Source organism: Pinus tabuliformis, chromosome 4_2, assembly GCF_031772625.1.
Source record: "Pinus tabuliformis cultivar Carrire ecotype Pingquan chromosome 4_2, CPIR1, whole genome shotgun sequence".
Lineage (NCBI taxonomy): Eukaryota > Viridiplantae > Streptophyta > Pinopsida > Pinales > Pinaceae > Pinus > Pinus tabuliformis.
The window spans coordinates 377,122,816-377,138,522 of NC_142304.1; the positions used below are offsets into that span (position 1 = coordinate 377,122,816).

Sequence of the window (15,707 nt, forward strand, 5' to 3'; positions counted from 1 at the left end):
TTAAAAGCCACAAGAAAATGAATGATTATGAACATAATCAATACAAATGAAGTTTAGTCCAGAGTTTAGTCCTGAGAATCTGGTCCAACTGTTAAGTGGGGAAGTTTGTGATCCAATCATAAACGAGAGACAATATATGACTGAAAGCTACTGAAAGCATATAACACATATGCCTACATAAATAACATATAAATGATTTATTATGAAGAAAGTCAAAATTATTAACACCCATATGCATTTAATTAAGACAACTGCAGGGAAATTGCACTCCACAAATTGCGTCTCATCATAGCAACCATGCTATTTTTGGAGCTCACATGTCCAATTCCAACCTGATTTTGGACCGTAAAAGATCATTGAAGGAACAGAATGCGCACAATTTATAAACCATCACTCTCACTGAAGAAGCAGAATGCACACAATTTATAAACTATCACTCTCACACACTACCTGCACACTTTCTTCCCAACAACAAAAATCCATCACGACTTTCATACAAGTTCTAGTAAACTAATTGCAAAAAACCAAGCTCCTAGCCGTCACGACTCTCACACAAGTTCCAGTAAAGTAATTGCAAAAAACCAAGCTCCTACCAGAGGCTTCACAGCTCCATCGATGCTTCTTATTACATTACAAAACATGAATTTAATTATTTTCATGAACATTGGATGACCTTCCCACTTTTGAGATGCAACTTGCAGCTTTTGGCGTGGGGATGGTCTAATTTCAAAAGGCAGCAATTGCAGTACGATTTCAGCACCTTCTTACCACGCTTCCATCTCTTCCCACAGCTCGAGTATATCACATCCGCATAGCAAAACAGGGGGCACACTGCAAATCACAAAAGTATTGAATTCCATTACATCACACAATCTTGAAGTGGAAAAAAAAAAAAAAACCAGTCATCCAAAGAAATTGAAATCTGACTACCTTTCCCCACCAGAGGACTCCGAGGGACCACTCCCTTTGCTTCTTCTGTAGCATGAACTGGTTCTAATACCATGGTTAGTATTATACCTGTGTATATACATGTTGGAGTAATTTTCACACTCAGGACATTAGAATCAATTATATAGATCAATGTCCACCTTGATAATATGGGAACATTAAACTAATTATCACATTATACTAATTATCTCAAAATAATAATGAGAGTTTGGAAATTTACAGTTTTGAAGTAACAGAAATCTCAAAAATACAACCATTAAAAATAAATTGATATTCAATATAACATAGGAGAATATCTGTAGCCAAGAGAACAATAATTATTAAAGAACAAACAAAATACAGAACCTGAAAGCATGAATAAAATTATAGGGACATTAACGAACATATTCCTGCATCTGCACCCAGCCATATTCTTGAATTACAAATGTTAACTCGCAATCGAATCACAATATTCACCGTTCCATCACTGTTTATTTATAGAGGAGAGACGTAGAAACTAAGGGATAGCGGGGTTGACGTAGCCGTAGTATCTGCCATTCCTCACGCCAACACCTTTGGCTTTGTAGAACGCGATCACCTTTACGCAGACACAGTGAGCTGTGAGTGACAAAGAAAACTTTGACAAAAAATATCGTCGAATATTTAACTGTTCAAAGCAGATTACACGCAGCTAGTCACTGTGTTATGCCATGGATTCTTTGGACAAAATTCAAGTACATGATTCATATTTATCATTTTATTTTGAAGACAAGTTTTCATAGATTAAAAAAGGTAGGTCAACTATGTCCATGTCACGTGGCAGGAACTTCTCAAGAACGTAAATTGTGTGTGGATCACACGAGATGGATTCACCGCTTCAATTTTTTAACCATGCACGGCTTTCATGGAAATATTAAAAGATTTATTTTGTTCAATATAGAGAAAGTTTCAAATTTTTTAACCAGGTACGGATTTTATGGAAATATTAAAAGATTTATTTTTTAAGCAGGTACGGATTTTATGGAAATATTAAAAGATTTATTTTGTGAAATATACGGAAATTTTCAAATTAGTTTAGATTTATTTTAATTTTGAATGAAAAGATGTGGAGAACAATGAAATTTTTTTTATTTTTATTTTTAAAGATTTTTATATGAACAAAAATAATTGTTTTTTTTAAGATCTTAATTAAATAAATTTATGTTGGCTTAATTATTAATTATAGTTATAATGATAATTATTAATTTTATGTTTTTTGTTTTGTTTTTTTATAATTATTTAAATTTTATTAATTTCGTACATATCGGGTAGTTCAAGTGGCAATGGCGGTGGAAATGAAGTCTCACCGAACTGGAGATTTTGGGTTAGATTGTTGTGCTACCCTCCCCAGAAATGGGATGAAGGGTGAATAACGGACATGTAAAACTCGAAAATAAAAAGGTCTTACCAAACTTACAACAACAGAAAAAAAATTATTTTCTTTCAAGTTTCTTGAACTTTATGTATCTTTATGTATGGTGGGCATAAAACTAAATTATGGTTTGAGCGTGATGGTTAAGATGATGTAGATCATTCGTGGATCTTGTCCAACGCATAAATGGACATGGATTCCAATTCCATTGTCAACACAGAGATTGTTCCTACCACCACGAAGAGTGCTAGTGCCCTGATCATTAGCATGGTGAATATAACCTATCAAGAATAATAACCAAATGATAGTCTATAAGAAAGTAAAACAAGATTGCCTACGTCAAATTATATCACCGCCTATTGAAATTTAGTTATGAGTCAAGTGGAGTCCATAGTGACCTTGTGCTCTTATTCCCTACAATGTTCAATCAACGTTGTAGGAAATTGAATAAGCTTACCATTTTTGTATTTGGAGTTACTATCTTCTATTATTTATGTTTTTTTAAAACTTTAACACATAGGGAAAAAATGTAAATCTATATATTGATTGGTGGTTAGTACCCAATAAAAATGTATCCAAGTCCTTGCTCTTTCTCAATCAATTAATTTTTATCAATTTGTAGTTTTTCTAAAAGAATAATTTTCACTTGAGTGGCAAGGACTATGTTGCCTTAAATCACAATCACTTGTTGTAAGTAGACTATGTTACAATACCATGGGCTAATACTATGATTTATTAATATCACATGTCCAAGAAATCATAACTCATTTCATATGACACTTGTTTACATGTATTTTTTTAATTAATTAATTTAATTAAAAGGGAATAATTAATTTGCATTAAGCTTTTACTACTATTAATATTATAGAATATTTTGTGGAGGTTAAATCCCTACCATACACCTAATAATTATTGATTATTAAATTAAAATTATGGAAAATCTATTCCAAAATGCACACGCCTATATACGTAATTAGCACATACCATTTAAATATTTATTAATAAAATATTTATTATTTTCGGGCTACGTTGAACATAGGTTAGGGCCAGCCCCAATGTTGGTTGGAAGAATGATTTTCCCACAAGTGGGATACTATCACCAGGACTATACAAAGCTTGATCGAGCTTGGACTCCCCTTTGGACAGTTTAATTCCCCCAAAAGTGGCTCCCATCTTCAACCCCTACCCATGAGATTTAAGAATATGACTTGGTGGGGACTAAACCCCACACCAATTGGTCTACACCTCATGGGTTAATAATATTGATCTATAATTGAAAAGTTGAAGATTTGAACAAATGGAAAGTAAAATTTATATGTGTTTTTGTGCAATGGATCACTTTAATAAACACATAAACAAGTGATTTTTAACCAAATTTTATAGCCAAATAGAGACAAATAACCATATTTGAAACGCATAACACAAAACATGATAAAGGAGTTCACCCCTCTTCTAGGCTACATCTTCTAGTCCAGTTTCCAATGTAGGGCCTCTTTCATTAAGTGCTCAAAATTGTGTTTACATGGATTTACAATGCTCAAACAAAAAAATGATGTCTCTAATGGATCTAGCACTATCAAAAATCCCCATTTGGGTTCTTTCTGCACATCATTTGGCCAAAATTTGAGAATGTTATGTCTGTTTCTAGTTTTTACCCAATTTCATAGCTTATCATTCTCCAATTCGGCCCAAACCTGGCTTGAGCGCCCCAAACTTGGAACAGACGTGCAAATCTGGCCTATAATCCCACCTAACGGGCAAAATTGTTGGACAGTTAAATTTCCCACTAACCCCTAGTTTCAAAAATTTCAGTCATATGGTTGCACATAGGACCAAGTTGTAGGCCTTTATTCCCGGGTCATGGGCTAAAAGTGTGTCCCTTTTCTGTTGCGACATGGTTGCATGGGCACACATGTGGCCCAGGGCTAATGCCCTAGGGGTTGGCCCCCTCTGCACCTGCGCTCCTGGTTCTGTGAAGGGTCATGTGATCCAGGGACTAGCCCCTTTCCATATCTGCAACTGCAGTTCACTATTGAGCTTCCGTTGTATGGTTTTATGGTTGGGCTAGACCATGGGGATGGGGCTAAGTTCGGCCTTTGGTCTTGTCCCTTGGTTCTAAGGGCATAACGACTAGGGCTAGGGGTTAGCCCCGGCCCCAATCCTCCAATGCAGAAAACATAAACTTCAAATACAAGCCAAGACTTATAAGGGTTAAGTAACATTGCATGGCGTGTTGGTTAAACGGCTTGGTGTTTGATGCTTGATCGAGAGTTCGATTCCAGTTGGTTGTTTTGCCTCCATAAAAAAAATTAGGCCACTCTTGGGAGGCCATGTGGCTACCTCCAGTTGGCCCATGTGGTCCTCCCTAATTGGTCCTCCATTACACAGTCAACAACCCATAAATTAATGAAAAAATTGAATCCTCAACCAATGAAAATCCAACATTCACGAACAAATCATAAGGAGACACTTGTCAAAATATCATTGGCCCATCAACATATAGTCACCCTATCCAGTCATCTGCCCATTCAGCATACGAACTGTTGACTGGGAGTACCTGCAACTTTAACTTTTAAAATTTTAACTGTTTGCAAATCGATTAGAACATGATATCAGGAGCATATGATATTGGTTTTGAGTGAAACAAGTTGCATTGGATTTAGATTACCTAGATATATCCAATCATATAGGTTTTGATAATTTTTGAGAAATTTGAATTTTAAGCACTAAACTAATCCCTTGGATCACTCCTCCCCATTGGAAGCTTTTTGACATCCAAAAGACTACTTTCAGTCAACAAATAGATGAGGGTATAGTTCCCTCACCCTTCCAACCTAAATCCATTTATCTTTTCTTGGATTTGTGCTTTTGAGACCAACACGAAGGTACTCCACATTCCCTTATTTTGAATTTCTTGCCCTTCTATCAAGGATGGTATCCTATTGCAATTCTTCAAGAAATTTTGGTGAGAAATCTTCTATTGAAGGAACCTGAACATGCTCTTCTTGATCATCAATCAAACAAGGCTCATATAATCTCAAATTATCAACATTAAAAACTGCATAAATTTGCATATAAGGAGGAAAATCCAAATGGGAGGCATTATTACCAATCTTTTCCAGAACCTTAAAAGGTCCATACCTTGTCGGTTTAAGATATTTACCTTCTCCTTTAAGCCTCTCTTTTCTAATATGAAGCCAAAATTCTTTTCCAACTTGGAAACTGTGGTCAACACGATTCTTATCATGCCTTGTCTTGTACTTGGTTTGACTCTTTTCCAACTATTCTTGAACCATTTGATGCACCAATTGAACTTTCTCAATGAACCGCTTGGCCTTATCAATGTCACTATGACCATAAATAGAAACATCCTTCCCAAAGATAAAATCTAAAGGATATTTTGGTAAGTAACCAAAGGATTTCTCAAATGGAGATGTTTGAGTCAATGTATGCTTTGTTTGGTTATAAGGATGTTGAATGTAGTGTAAGTGTCCATCCCAAAGCATAGGATGTTTGCTGCAATAACCACGAAGAAGATGTACTACCATTTTTCTCACCACTTCTAGTTGACCATCGGTTTGTGGATGGAATGCTTTGCTCTTTTTCAACTTGGTGTCCATGAGTCCCCATAAGCTTGACCAAAAGTTCCCAGCAAATCATGAATCTCGATCAGAAATAATGGATTTGGGCAACCCAAAATGTACTCATACATGTTGAAAGAACATTTGAGCAGTCTGTTCAGCTTTAAGCTGCTTCTTACAAGGCATCAACATACACATCTTACTGAAATGATCCACTACAACATAAATATAATCATGATTTTTTTTATACATAGGCAATCCTCCTACAAAGTCCATAGAGACATTTTCCCAAGGACAAGAAGGAACTAGAAGTGGAGTATACAATCCTAACTTTCTATTGATAAGCTTACTTGTAGCACATAAAGAACATCCTATTACATATCATGATACACTTTCATTCATTCTAGGCCAATAACGATACCTTTGTAATTGTGCCACCGTCTTGCCTACATCGAAATGGCCAGCAATAAGAGAGGTATGTGCTTCCCCTATGATGTTGACTCTTTCACCCTATGGAATGCATAGCTTTCCAAGATGATATAAAATTTTATCATGCACATGGTAATCCAAATCCTCTACTTGGTTTCCTTGACACAAAGTTGCATATAAATCTTTAAAGTCACCATCTAAAGCATATTGTTCAACATAGCTCTCATGCATGATAGAATTATGCTTAAGAATAACTAAATCTCTAACAATTAGTCTAGAAATCATGTCAGAAACCTTGTTATAGATACCTTTCTTATACCTTATCAACAAGTGGAATTTATGAAAGAAACCCATCCATCAGAAGTGCCTCACTTTCTATAGCTTAGTTTGTGATTGTAAGTATTGCAATGGTTGATGATCAGTGTGAATAATAGTTTCCTTTCCCATCAAATCATGTTTCCACTTTTTCTCACTTTGCACCAATCCATATAGTTCCTTTTCATAACTAGGATAGTTAAGTACTGTACCATTAAAAGTTTCAAAATGGTGACATATGGGCTTACCATGTTGCATTAAGACTGCTCCCATGACATAGTCACTTTCATCTATTTGTATCTAAAATGGTTGTCTTAAATCAGGAAGTGCAAGAACTGGAGCTATATTGATTCTCTCCTTCAATGCATCAAAAGATTTTTGTTACTTTCCTCCCCATTGAAAAACCCGATTAATGCTTGTCAAGGCATGTAATCGAGCTGCAATTGAAGAAAAGTTTTCAATAAACTTTCTTCAATATTGTTTCCTCCCAAAAAAATTCTAACCTCAGTTACATTATTGGGCTTGGGCCAATCTACAATGACTTTTACCTTTGAGGGATTTATCTTCAATTCACCCCCTCCAACAATATGTCCCAAATAAACTAATGAGGTCTTTCCAAACTCACATTTAGACATCTTTAAAAACAAATTTTCTTTCTTCAAGACATCTAAGACTTGTTTCACATTCCCGAAATGTTTTTCATGAGACTTGTTGAATATCAATATGTCATATAAGTAGACAATTAACAAATCATCAAGAAAAGGACTTAAGATATCATTCATAACTTGCATGAATGTTGCTGGAGCATTACGAATCCTAGATGGCATAACCAACCATTCAAACAAGCCTTTCTTTATTTTGAAAGTTGTTTTCCATGTGTCTCATTTAGCAATCCTAATCTTAGGATAACCACTTCTCAAGTCCAACTTAGTTAAATACACAACGTCTTTCAATTGATCAATAAAATCATCAATTCGAGGAAGAGGGTTACGATTCTTTACCGGTATCTTGTTCAAGGATCTAAGATCTGGATTTAAACAGGAACGCAAAAAATTACATAGATAACCATAAACACAAAGATGCAGTGGAAACAATACTTCATTTCATTAATGTAAAATACCGAGATATGCTTACAAACAGAAAATGGACATAAACAACTAGGGCGATGGTAGCTTATCTTTGAGAGGAGATGTGGTGGCTACATGCCTCTGAACTATGTTACAATGAGGCTTGAAGGCCTATTTATTGTTGAGAAACAATGGAAAACCCTAAACATCGAAAAACCTATCGCTAGAAGATGAAACGCTAAACTGTGGGCCCTGTTTGGCTAAATTGGTACATCAACTTCATGGGGTCGTAACCTTGGCATACGATATCCTTTGGACGCGTACAATATCTTGTTAGAAAGATCTATACGAGAACTACAACTTTGCGAAGAGCAACATGGTCCATGGACCCATGTTTCTCCCAGTTTTCCCAAAAAATGTCGTTTAGGGCCTCAAAACGACTTTGGAAGTTTAGGACTCAAAAAACTGCTAAAAATAGTAAATTGTGCTACAATTAAGGAAACTGAAAATCTGAAAGAAACAATGGTAGGGGTCCAAGTGGACTTCGCGGGTGGCCACCAATATCCACCTGGATCATTCCTCCCCCCTTAGGAAGCAATGGTCCCCATTGCGTTGAGTTCCTCCATGAGATGAGGAAACTTCTGTTGAACTTGCTCCCTGGTGAGCCACTTTCCCTGGTGAAGGAGTTGGCTGGCTTTGACAACTTGATACAGTTGGATGTTTTGCTGGCGAGTGTGCTTGATCTGTGTGTCCATGATTCGATCAATTGCAGCTTTTTCCATGCAATCTGGATTTAACTCTGTGGGTGTGAGCTGTTCTGCAATGTCAGATGTGTCTAGTAATGGTGGAAAGAATGGCTGAAGGTGGTCCACATTGAACACTGGGTGCAGACCAAGGAATGGGGGAATGCTGAGCTCAAATGCATTATCTCCCACAGCCTTGGTAATGGTGTAATGACCATATTGGAGTGGTCTGAGTTTCTGATAGGTTGCAGTAAGGCGTTCCTTTTGCAAATGCAACCAGACTTTGTCACCCACCTGAAACTTGTGTGGCACCCGATGTTGATCATGTCGCTACTTGTACTTGGCAATTGATTTCTCCAGAATGTCATGGACTTGCTGGCAAATATGTTGGATGTGCTTAATGAAGTTGTTTTCCTTATCTGTTTCAGACTGGACATGAGCTGAATCTGCGTGAGCAACTACAAATGGCATGGCCACATCAATGGGACATAGTGGTTGGAATCCCAAGCCCACCTGAAAAGGGTTGTGGCCAGTCGAGCTGTGGAGAGCCCGGTTGTAGCTGTGCTAAACATAGGGGAGGCTCTCATCCCATGTGCGTGGATGCTTTGAGTTATACATGCGCAGAATGTGTACAATCATCCTGTTGACAATCTCTGTCTGGCCATCAGTTTGAGGATGGAAGGCTGTGGACTTAGTGATTTTGGTGTCCATCATCAACTAGAGACAGGAAAAAATTGTACTGAGGAACCTAATATCCCAATTTGAGATGATAGACTGTGGGATCCCAAAGTGCACCCACACTCATTCAAAGAAGAGTTTAGTGGTGGCTTCTACTGTGATATTCTTCTTTCAGCCTACCATAATGGCCATCTTTGAGAGCTTGTTAATGACCACAAAAACACAGTCATTTCCATGCTTAGTGGAAGGAGGGCCTGACATGTAATCCATGGAGATGGATTCCCAAGGTCGACTAGGGGTAGGTAGTGGGGTATAGAGGCCTCTCTTCTTGACTATCGATTTGGCAATGGGGTAGGCAGTGCATGATCTGATGTACTTCCTGACATCCAGTCGAAGATTCGGCTAGTAGAAATACTTCTGCAGTACTGCCACCATTTTCTTGACCCGTAAATGCCCAACAGCACGACTGTAGTGTGCTTCCAAAATCATCTTGGCATGTTCGCTTGAAGGAACACAAAGGTGACCCAGGTCTCATAACAGGGCATCCTAGAGGTGAAAATCTGGAACATGACAACCCTCCAAGGGTGTCTAGTATGTGTGGCCAAAGTCTGGGCCGCTTTTGTAGAGAAGTGGCCAATCAGAAGTCTCGTGCCCACAAGAGTTGAGCACGGTGGTTAATGACATGATCGGTGGTCAATTGAGGCAATATGCAACATTATTGGTGCTGCCCTTCTTATACTTGATATTCAAATGGAACTGTTGCAGGTATGTGGACCACTTCTGATGGCAATCATTCTATAATTTCCCTTCGGTCTGTATGAACTGGAGGGGTCGATGGTCTGTGTGGATGACCATTTCCTTCCCCAAAATGTAATGTTTCCATTGTCAGTAGGCCTACACAATGGAATACATCTCTTTGTCATAACTGAGATACTTTCAGACTGTGTCTGAAAATGTCTCACTATGATATGCCACTGAATGCCCGTGTTGAGTAAGAACTGCCCCAATTGCATAGTCAGAGGTATTTGTATTGACCTCAAAATGGTTGTTGCAAGTCTGGCAATGTGAGCACTGGTGCCGAGTAGAGGCGGTCTTTCAACTCTGTAAATGCCTTCTATTGAGATTCAGACCAAAAGAATTTTTCTTTCGCTCCTCCCTTAGTGACTTGACTCAAGGGCCAAGTGATATGAGAAAATCCCAACACAAACTTGCGGTAGAAGTTGGAAAGACCTAGAAATCTGTGGAGCTCTGTTAGAGTGGTTGGAGAGGGAAAATCTCGAATGACTTGGATCTTGGTTGGATCCACATGCACCCCTTGTTCATCAATAATGTATCCCAGATACTGAACCTGGGTCATGCCGAGAGTGCATTTCTCCAAATTGGCACATAACTTGTGTTTCCGCAATGTTTGGAGAACTCGTTGGATGTGCCGGAGGTGCTCTTCCCAACTCTAGCTGAAGATCAGGATGTCATCCAAGTATACCACTACAAATGAGTTGGTGAATGGATGCAAGATGTCATCCATTAGCCTCATGAAGGTTGCAAGAGCACTCATCAATCCAAAAGGCATAACCAACCATTCGAAAAGGCCCTCCTTAGCTTTGAATGTAGTCTTCCACACATCGAAGGGTTCAATTGGTACCTGGTAATATCCTAACTTCAAATCGATCTTGCTGAAATATTTTCCCCCCTTTAGTTGGTCCAGGAGGTCATCGATCCATGGGATCAAGTATCTATTATGGACAATGATCTTGTTCAATGCTCGATAGTCAATACAGAGTCTCCAAGTCCCATCCTTCTTCTGTACCAACACGATTGGGCTCCCACAGGGCGATGAACTCGGACGGATGTGACCTTTCTGTAGCAGCTCCTGAATCTGCCTCTTGATTTCATCATTTTCCAGAATGGAGCACCGATAGGTTGGTCCATCAGGTAGCGACGCACTTGGGGTCAGATCAATGGAGTGCTTGACCTGATAGTGCAGAGGAATGCCTGTGGGGGATGCAAAGATGTCCTCATACTCCTCCACGACCTTGTCCATATGTAGTTGTCATGCGGAGGGGCCCTATCTTGAGGTCATGGCCACCATCTTATTCTTTCCTTGAGGGTGTATCACTAGGAAAACAAATTTCCTGGTTTTGGAAATGAGCTTACAGCATTGTTTTGTAGTAACCAAAGAGATGGTGGTAGGCGGTGCTACCTCCAGTATCCTGTACAACTTATTTCCCAAAGTAATAATAACAGCATGGGGCCTTGATTCATACACAACATGTCACTTCCACAAGTATGGTTTTCCTAATAATACATCACAAACTTCAAGGGGAGCAGTGTCACACAATACCTCATCCGTGAAGGGCTTGATGTTGTATGGAAGGCGACACTGTTGGCTCACACGAAGATCCTATCCTTGGTGAAGCCACCCGATGGTGTACGGTTGTGGATGTGTTGTGGTCGGTAAGCCCAGCCGCTTCATGACCTCTGCTAAAATGAGGTTCTTTTGGCTCCCGTTGTTGACAATGAACTGTAGCGGGGATCCCTTTACCCACATCTAGGAGTGGAAGAGATGCTCCTCCTCCTCTGGATCTTCAGGTTCCTCCTTCTGGATCTTCGTGGTGGCAACGGTGTCATTCGGCTCCGAATAGATAATCTGCTTCCCTTTTTCATTCCCCTCGTTAGGTTCTGACTCAAAGTCAGAACATGCATCTGATTCTGAAACCTTTAGCTCAGCCACCATTTTCCTGTGTCCTTTTTCGGCTTCGCTGCGCTGTACTTTGCTTGCAGCTTTGGTGGGTTGTGTTGGGCCACCCAACCTTGGCTTTGTCCTTTGTTCTGCATTTTGAGGACACCTTTCCCTTGCTTTGGATTTGCAGATCCAAAGTCTCGCTTCTTTTGTTTAAACTTTTGCCCGACCTTGATGCGTATCGGTATGATGTGCTGAGCGAGGAGATGTTTAGGAATTCTATTTCTTATTGGATGTACTTTTACAGGCAGCCATGGTATTTGAGTATCAAATGCTGCTTTGAATCCTTGATACCCAACTTTGTGTGAAGGGTATGGAAAATATTGGTAAACTCCAGCACATCTTGGTCCCTTCCCTGCCGCAGCATGGTCCACTTTATGTGTTGATCCTCATAGCTTCTGACAGGGTAGTACTGCTCCTTGATAGCATCCCGAAATGAATTCCAGGTGGGTGTGGCTGAAAATAGTGAGCTGGTACTTTTGTCCTTTTACTCGCAGTAGGTTTCCCACCAGTCCTTGACGTGGGGGGCTACTTTGAGAAGAGCGAAAATAATCTTTTACCGACTGGAAAAATCATGAACAGAAAAATAACACTCTAACAGATTTAACCATTTATCGACGACATTTGTGTCTATCTGACCTTCGAATATGGTGATTTCAAAATTAATTTGTACCTTAAACGATGTGGCATTTCTAGAGTAGCTGTGGGAAGCCAATGCGTCGCCCCTAGGTAACCACTGAAGGATCTGGGCAGAGTTGTCCATCATCGCGTTCCTTTGTCACTCGAGGGCTTCTTCAATCAATATTTTGCTAGGATCTCCTGCTCCCTCGTCTTTCTTTTCATCCACCATGGGAGGCCACCAGGTTTTGCGAGGCTGGTCTTGCAAAGGCTTAACCAGTTCAAGCCCTAACTCCTTATATCCCGACCTCGTTGGGGACATGCAAAGAAAAACAGAGAAAAAGTAAATTGCTCTGATACCACTGATTCGGATTTAAAGAAGAACGCAACAAATTATAGAGATAACCATAAACACAAAGATGCAATAGAAATAATACTTCATTTCATTAATGTAAAATATTGAGATATGCTTACAAATAGAAAATGGACATAAACAGCTAGGGTGATGGTATCTTATCTTTGAGAAGAGATGTGGTGGCTACATGCCTCTGAACTGTGTTACAATGAGGCTTGAAGGCCTATTTATTGTTTAGAAATAATGGAAAACCCTAAACATCCTAAAACCTAACCCTAGAAGATGAAACGCCAAACTGTGGGCCCCGTTTGGGTAAATTAGTACATCAACTTCCTGGGCTCATAACTTTGGCATACAATCTTCATTTGATGCATACAATATATCATTAGAAAGATCAATCTGAGAACTACAACTTTGGGAAGAGCAACATTGGTCCATGGACCGCGATGTTGCTCCCAGTTTTTCCAAAAAAACGTCATTTAGGGCCTCAAAACGGCTCCGAAAGGTTAGGACCCAAAAAACTGCTAAAAATAGTAAACTGTGCTACAATTAAGGAAACTGAAAAGCTGAAAGAAACAATGGTAGGGGTCCAAGTGGACTTGGCGGGTGGCCACTAATATCCACCTGGATCATCTGAAATCTACACAGATACGCCATGTACCATCTTTCTTTGGTACTAATGCAATTAGTGACCCGCATGGTGATGTTGCTGGTTTGATGTTGTTGGACACCTAATCCTAAATGGTTAGTGTGGAAGTTGAATGGACAAAAGCAGTCCAAGAGACCTTGGGATCTGAAACCCAAGAGTCACATAATGTACTATAAATGTATATCTTCTGTTAATAAAAAATGTATTGCATGTTTTATCTTTCACATTGTCTTGCTGCCCATGTGTGTTTAACATGGTATCAGAGCCATGATGAGTGGCCTGTTTTCCCTGAGCAACTGGTCTGAGTTGCCTTGAATAGTGCTGACTAGAGCTGGCCTAGTCTTCTGTAACGCTCCATTAATTCTGCCATCCCTGCGCTGTACCTGCGCCCTGCTCTTCTGAAGCTGCATACCAAATGATGTCAGAGCTGAAACAGTAACGCTGCCTGAAACACTGCTGAGTGAAACACACGCTGCCTAAAGACTCTTTTTCTGAAGACTACCAGTATAATCGCTGGCTCAGTTGGAGGAGTTGTACTGATAGCAGTAGCACCAGTGCTGAATTGAAACGCCTGGTAACGTAACCGATAGCAGTAGCGCCAGTGCTGAATTGAAACGCCTGGTAATGCATGGTAATTCTGATTCAACGAAAAGCATGTCTATGCGTAGTAATTCAAGCTGGACTTCTTCTTGGCTTGAACTTGAATTATTCCTTCATTGAAATCTTCATGGGTAACCTCAGTTGCATCTCGACGCAGAGCAAGCATACCAGCTTCTACACAAACAGCTTTTAACTGTGCACCATTAAAATCATCAGTGGAACGTGCAAGCTCTTCAAAGTTGACATCTGGATGAACAGTCATTTTTCTTGAATGAATCTGTAAAATCCGTGCCCGTGCATCCTCTGTTGGGTGAGGGAATTCTATCTTCCTGTCTAGACGGCCTGAACGCATTAAAGCTGGATCTAAAATATCTGCACGATTTGTTGCTGCTATGACCTTTATACGTTCATCACTGCTAAATCCATCAAGCTGATTCAGTAACTCAAGCATCGTGTGTTGCACTTCTCTATCTCCACTTACTTCGCTGTCAAAACGCTTTGTTCCAATTGCATCAACCTCGTCTATAAAGATAATACATGGGGCTTTCTCCTTTGCAAGTTGAAAAGCATCGCGAACGAGTTTGGCACCATCTCCGATGAACATCTGGACTAATTGTGGACCAGCAAGTTTTAAAACTGTTGCATTGTAAAGGCGAAGTGCTCCGAATCTGGACCAAACGGAAGTAAGAGGCTGTTGAAGAAGAGTTGTTATGGAATATTTCCAGAATAACGTTGTTTTAAATCTAAAGAATATTTCATTATTTTGCTAAGATAATGATTTTGATGGGTAACTGTATACAAGTTTTTAAATCAGCAAATGACCATTGCATGGTGGTGAGGATGGAGAGACTGTGTACCCTTTTCTCAAAAAAAAGGTGAAGAGAGCCATTCATTTTTCTAAGAAATTGAAATGGAGTGAGCCTTTTTTTCTGAGAATAAACTCAGTATTGTGCTGACAAGATTTAAACTTTGCTTTATCATGTCATTTTCTGAACGGGTATGGTGATGCTAGGCTAACCCCATTTTTATAAGGCAGATTCCCGTGATGAACACGCCTATTTTGTGGGCCACTGTTGTATTTTCACTGTAATTTTGTCTTGGGTCGCCGTGGCCTTCCAGCATTTTTGTTGTACTTTTATTGTTATTTTCTCTTCGGTCCACACGATATTTTGTGGTGGGCATGAAATTTTTTGCATTAAGAAACATTTTCTGCTGTATAACGTGAACCACTGGACTTTTCGACGGCGTGGTAGACAACATTTTCTGCCGTATAACGTGAACCACTGGACTTTTGGAGCGCGTGGTGGAATATATGACAGACTTCAATTCGTCTTTCAATTCGTCTTTCCCAGCGAAGAAGATTTCGTTTACATGCATGTCTGTTTAATTTGATACTGTGCACAAGCTTTCGCTTATAGACAAATGGATGTGCCTCGTTGCAGTTGTATTGTTGAATGGTGAATGCAGTATAACTGGAGTTAACGCTGATAGATGATTTGTAAGTCAAATTTTTTATGACTTGGCACATGCTCAAGCAGATTTTAAGAGCAGTATTGAAGCCACCTCGAAGCAGATTTGGTGTTGTCTATGGAAC

At 39.4% G+C, this 15,707-nt stretch overlaps 1 protein-coding gene and 1 pseudogene across 1 annotated transcript; both read right to left on the reverse strand.

Moving 5' to 3' along the window:
- Positions 1-262: 262 nt before the first annotated feature.
- Positions 263-1,386, reverse strand: LOC149169507 (uncharacterized). The gene is made up of 3 exons (XM_089427110.1): positions 1,294-1,386; positions 931-1,017; positions 263-831 (listed from the first exon to the last, which is right to left on the reverse strand). The coding sequence occupies exons 1-3, from the start codon at positions 1,355-1,357 to the stop codon at positions 656-658; spliced, it is 327 nt and encodes a 108-aa protein (XP_089283236.1). The 5' UTR covers positions 1,358-1,386; the 3' UTR covers positions 263-655.
- A 12,765-nt stretch (positions 1,387-14,151) lies between these two features.
- LOC149169508 (26S proteasome regulatory subunit 6A homolog pseudogene) lies at positions 14,152-15,490 on the reverse strand (annotated as a pseudogene).
- Positions 15,491-15,707: the final 217 nt, after the last annotated feature.

What these genes read in the sequence shown, in the direction of transcription:
- LOC149169507 (XM_089427110.1), bottom strand. Translation starts at nt 1,357, where the DNA reads ATGGCTGGGTGCAGATGCAGGAATATGTTCGTTAATGTCCCTATAATT. An exon ending in AATTTTATTCATGCTTTCAG is followed by an intron (nt 1,018 to 1,293) that starts GTTCTGTATTTT and finishes GTATATACACAG; the next exon opens with GTATAATACTAACCATGGTA. An exon ending in GAGTCCTCTGGTGGGGAAAG is followed by an intron (nt 832 to 930) that starts GTAGTCAGATTT and finishes TGTGATTTGCAG; the next exon opens with TGTGCCCCCTGTTTTGCTAT.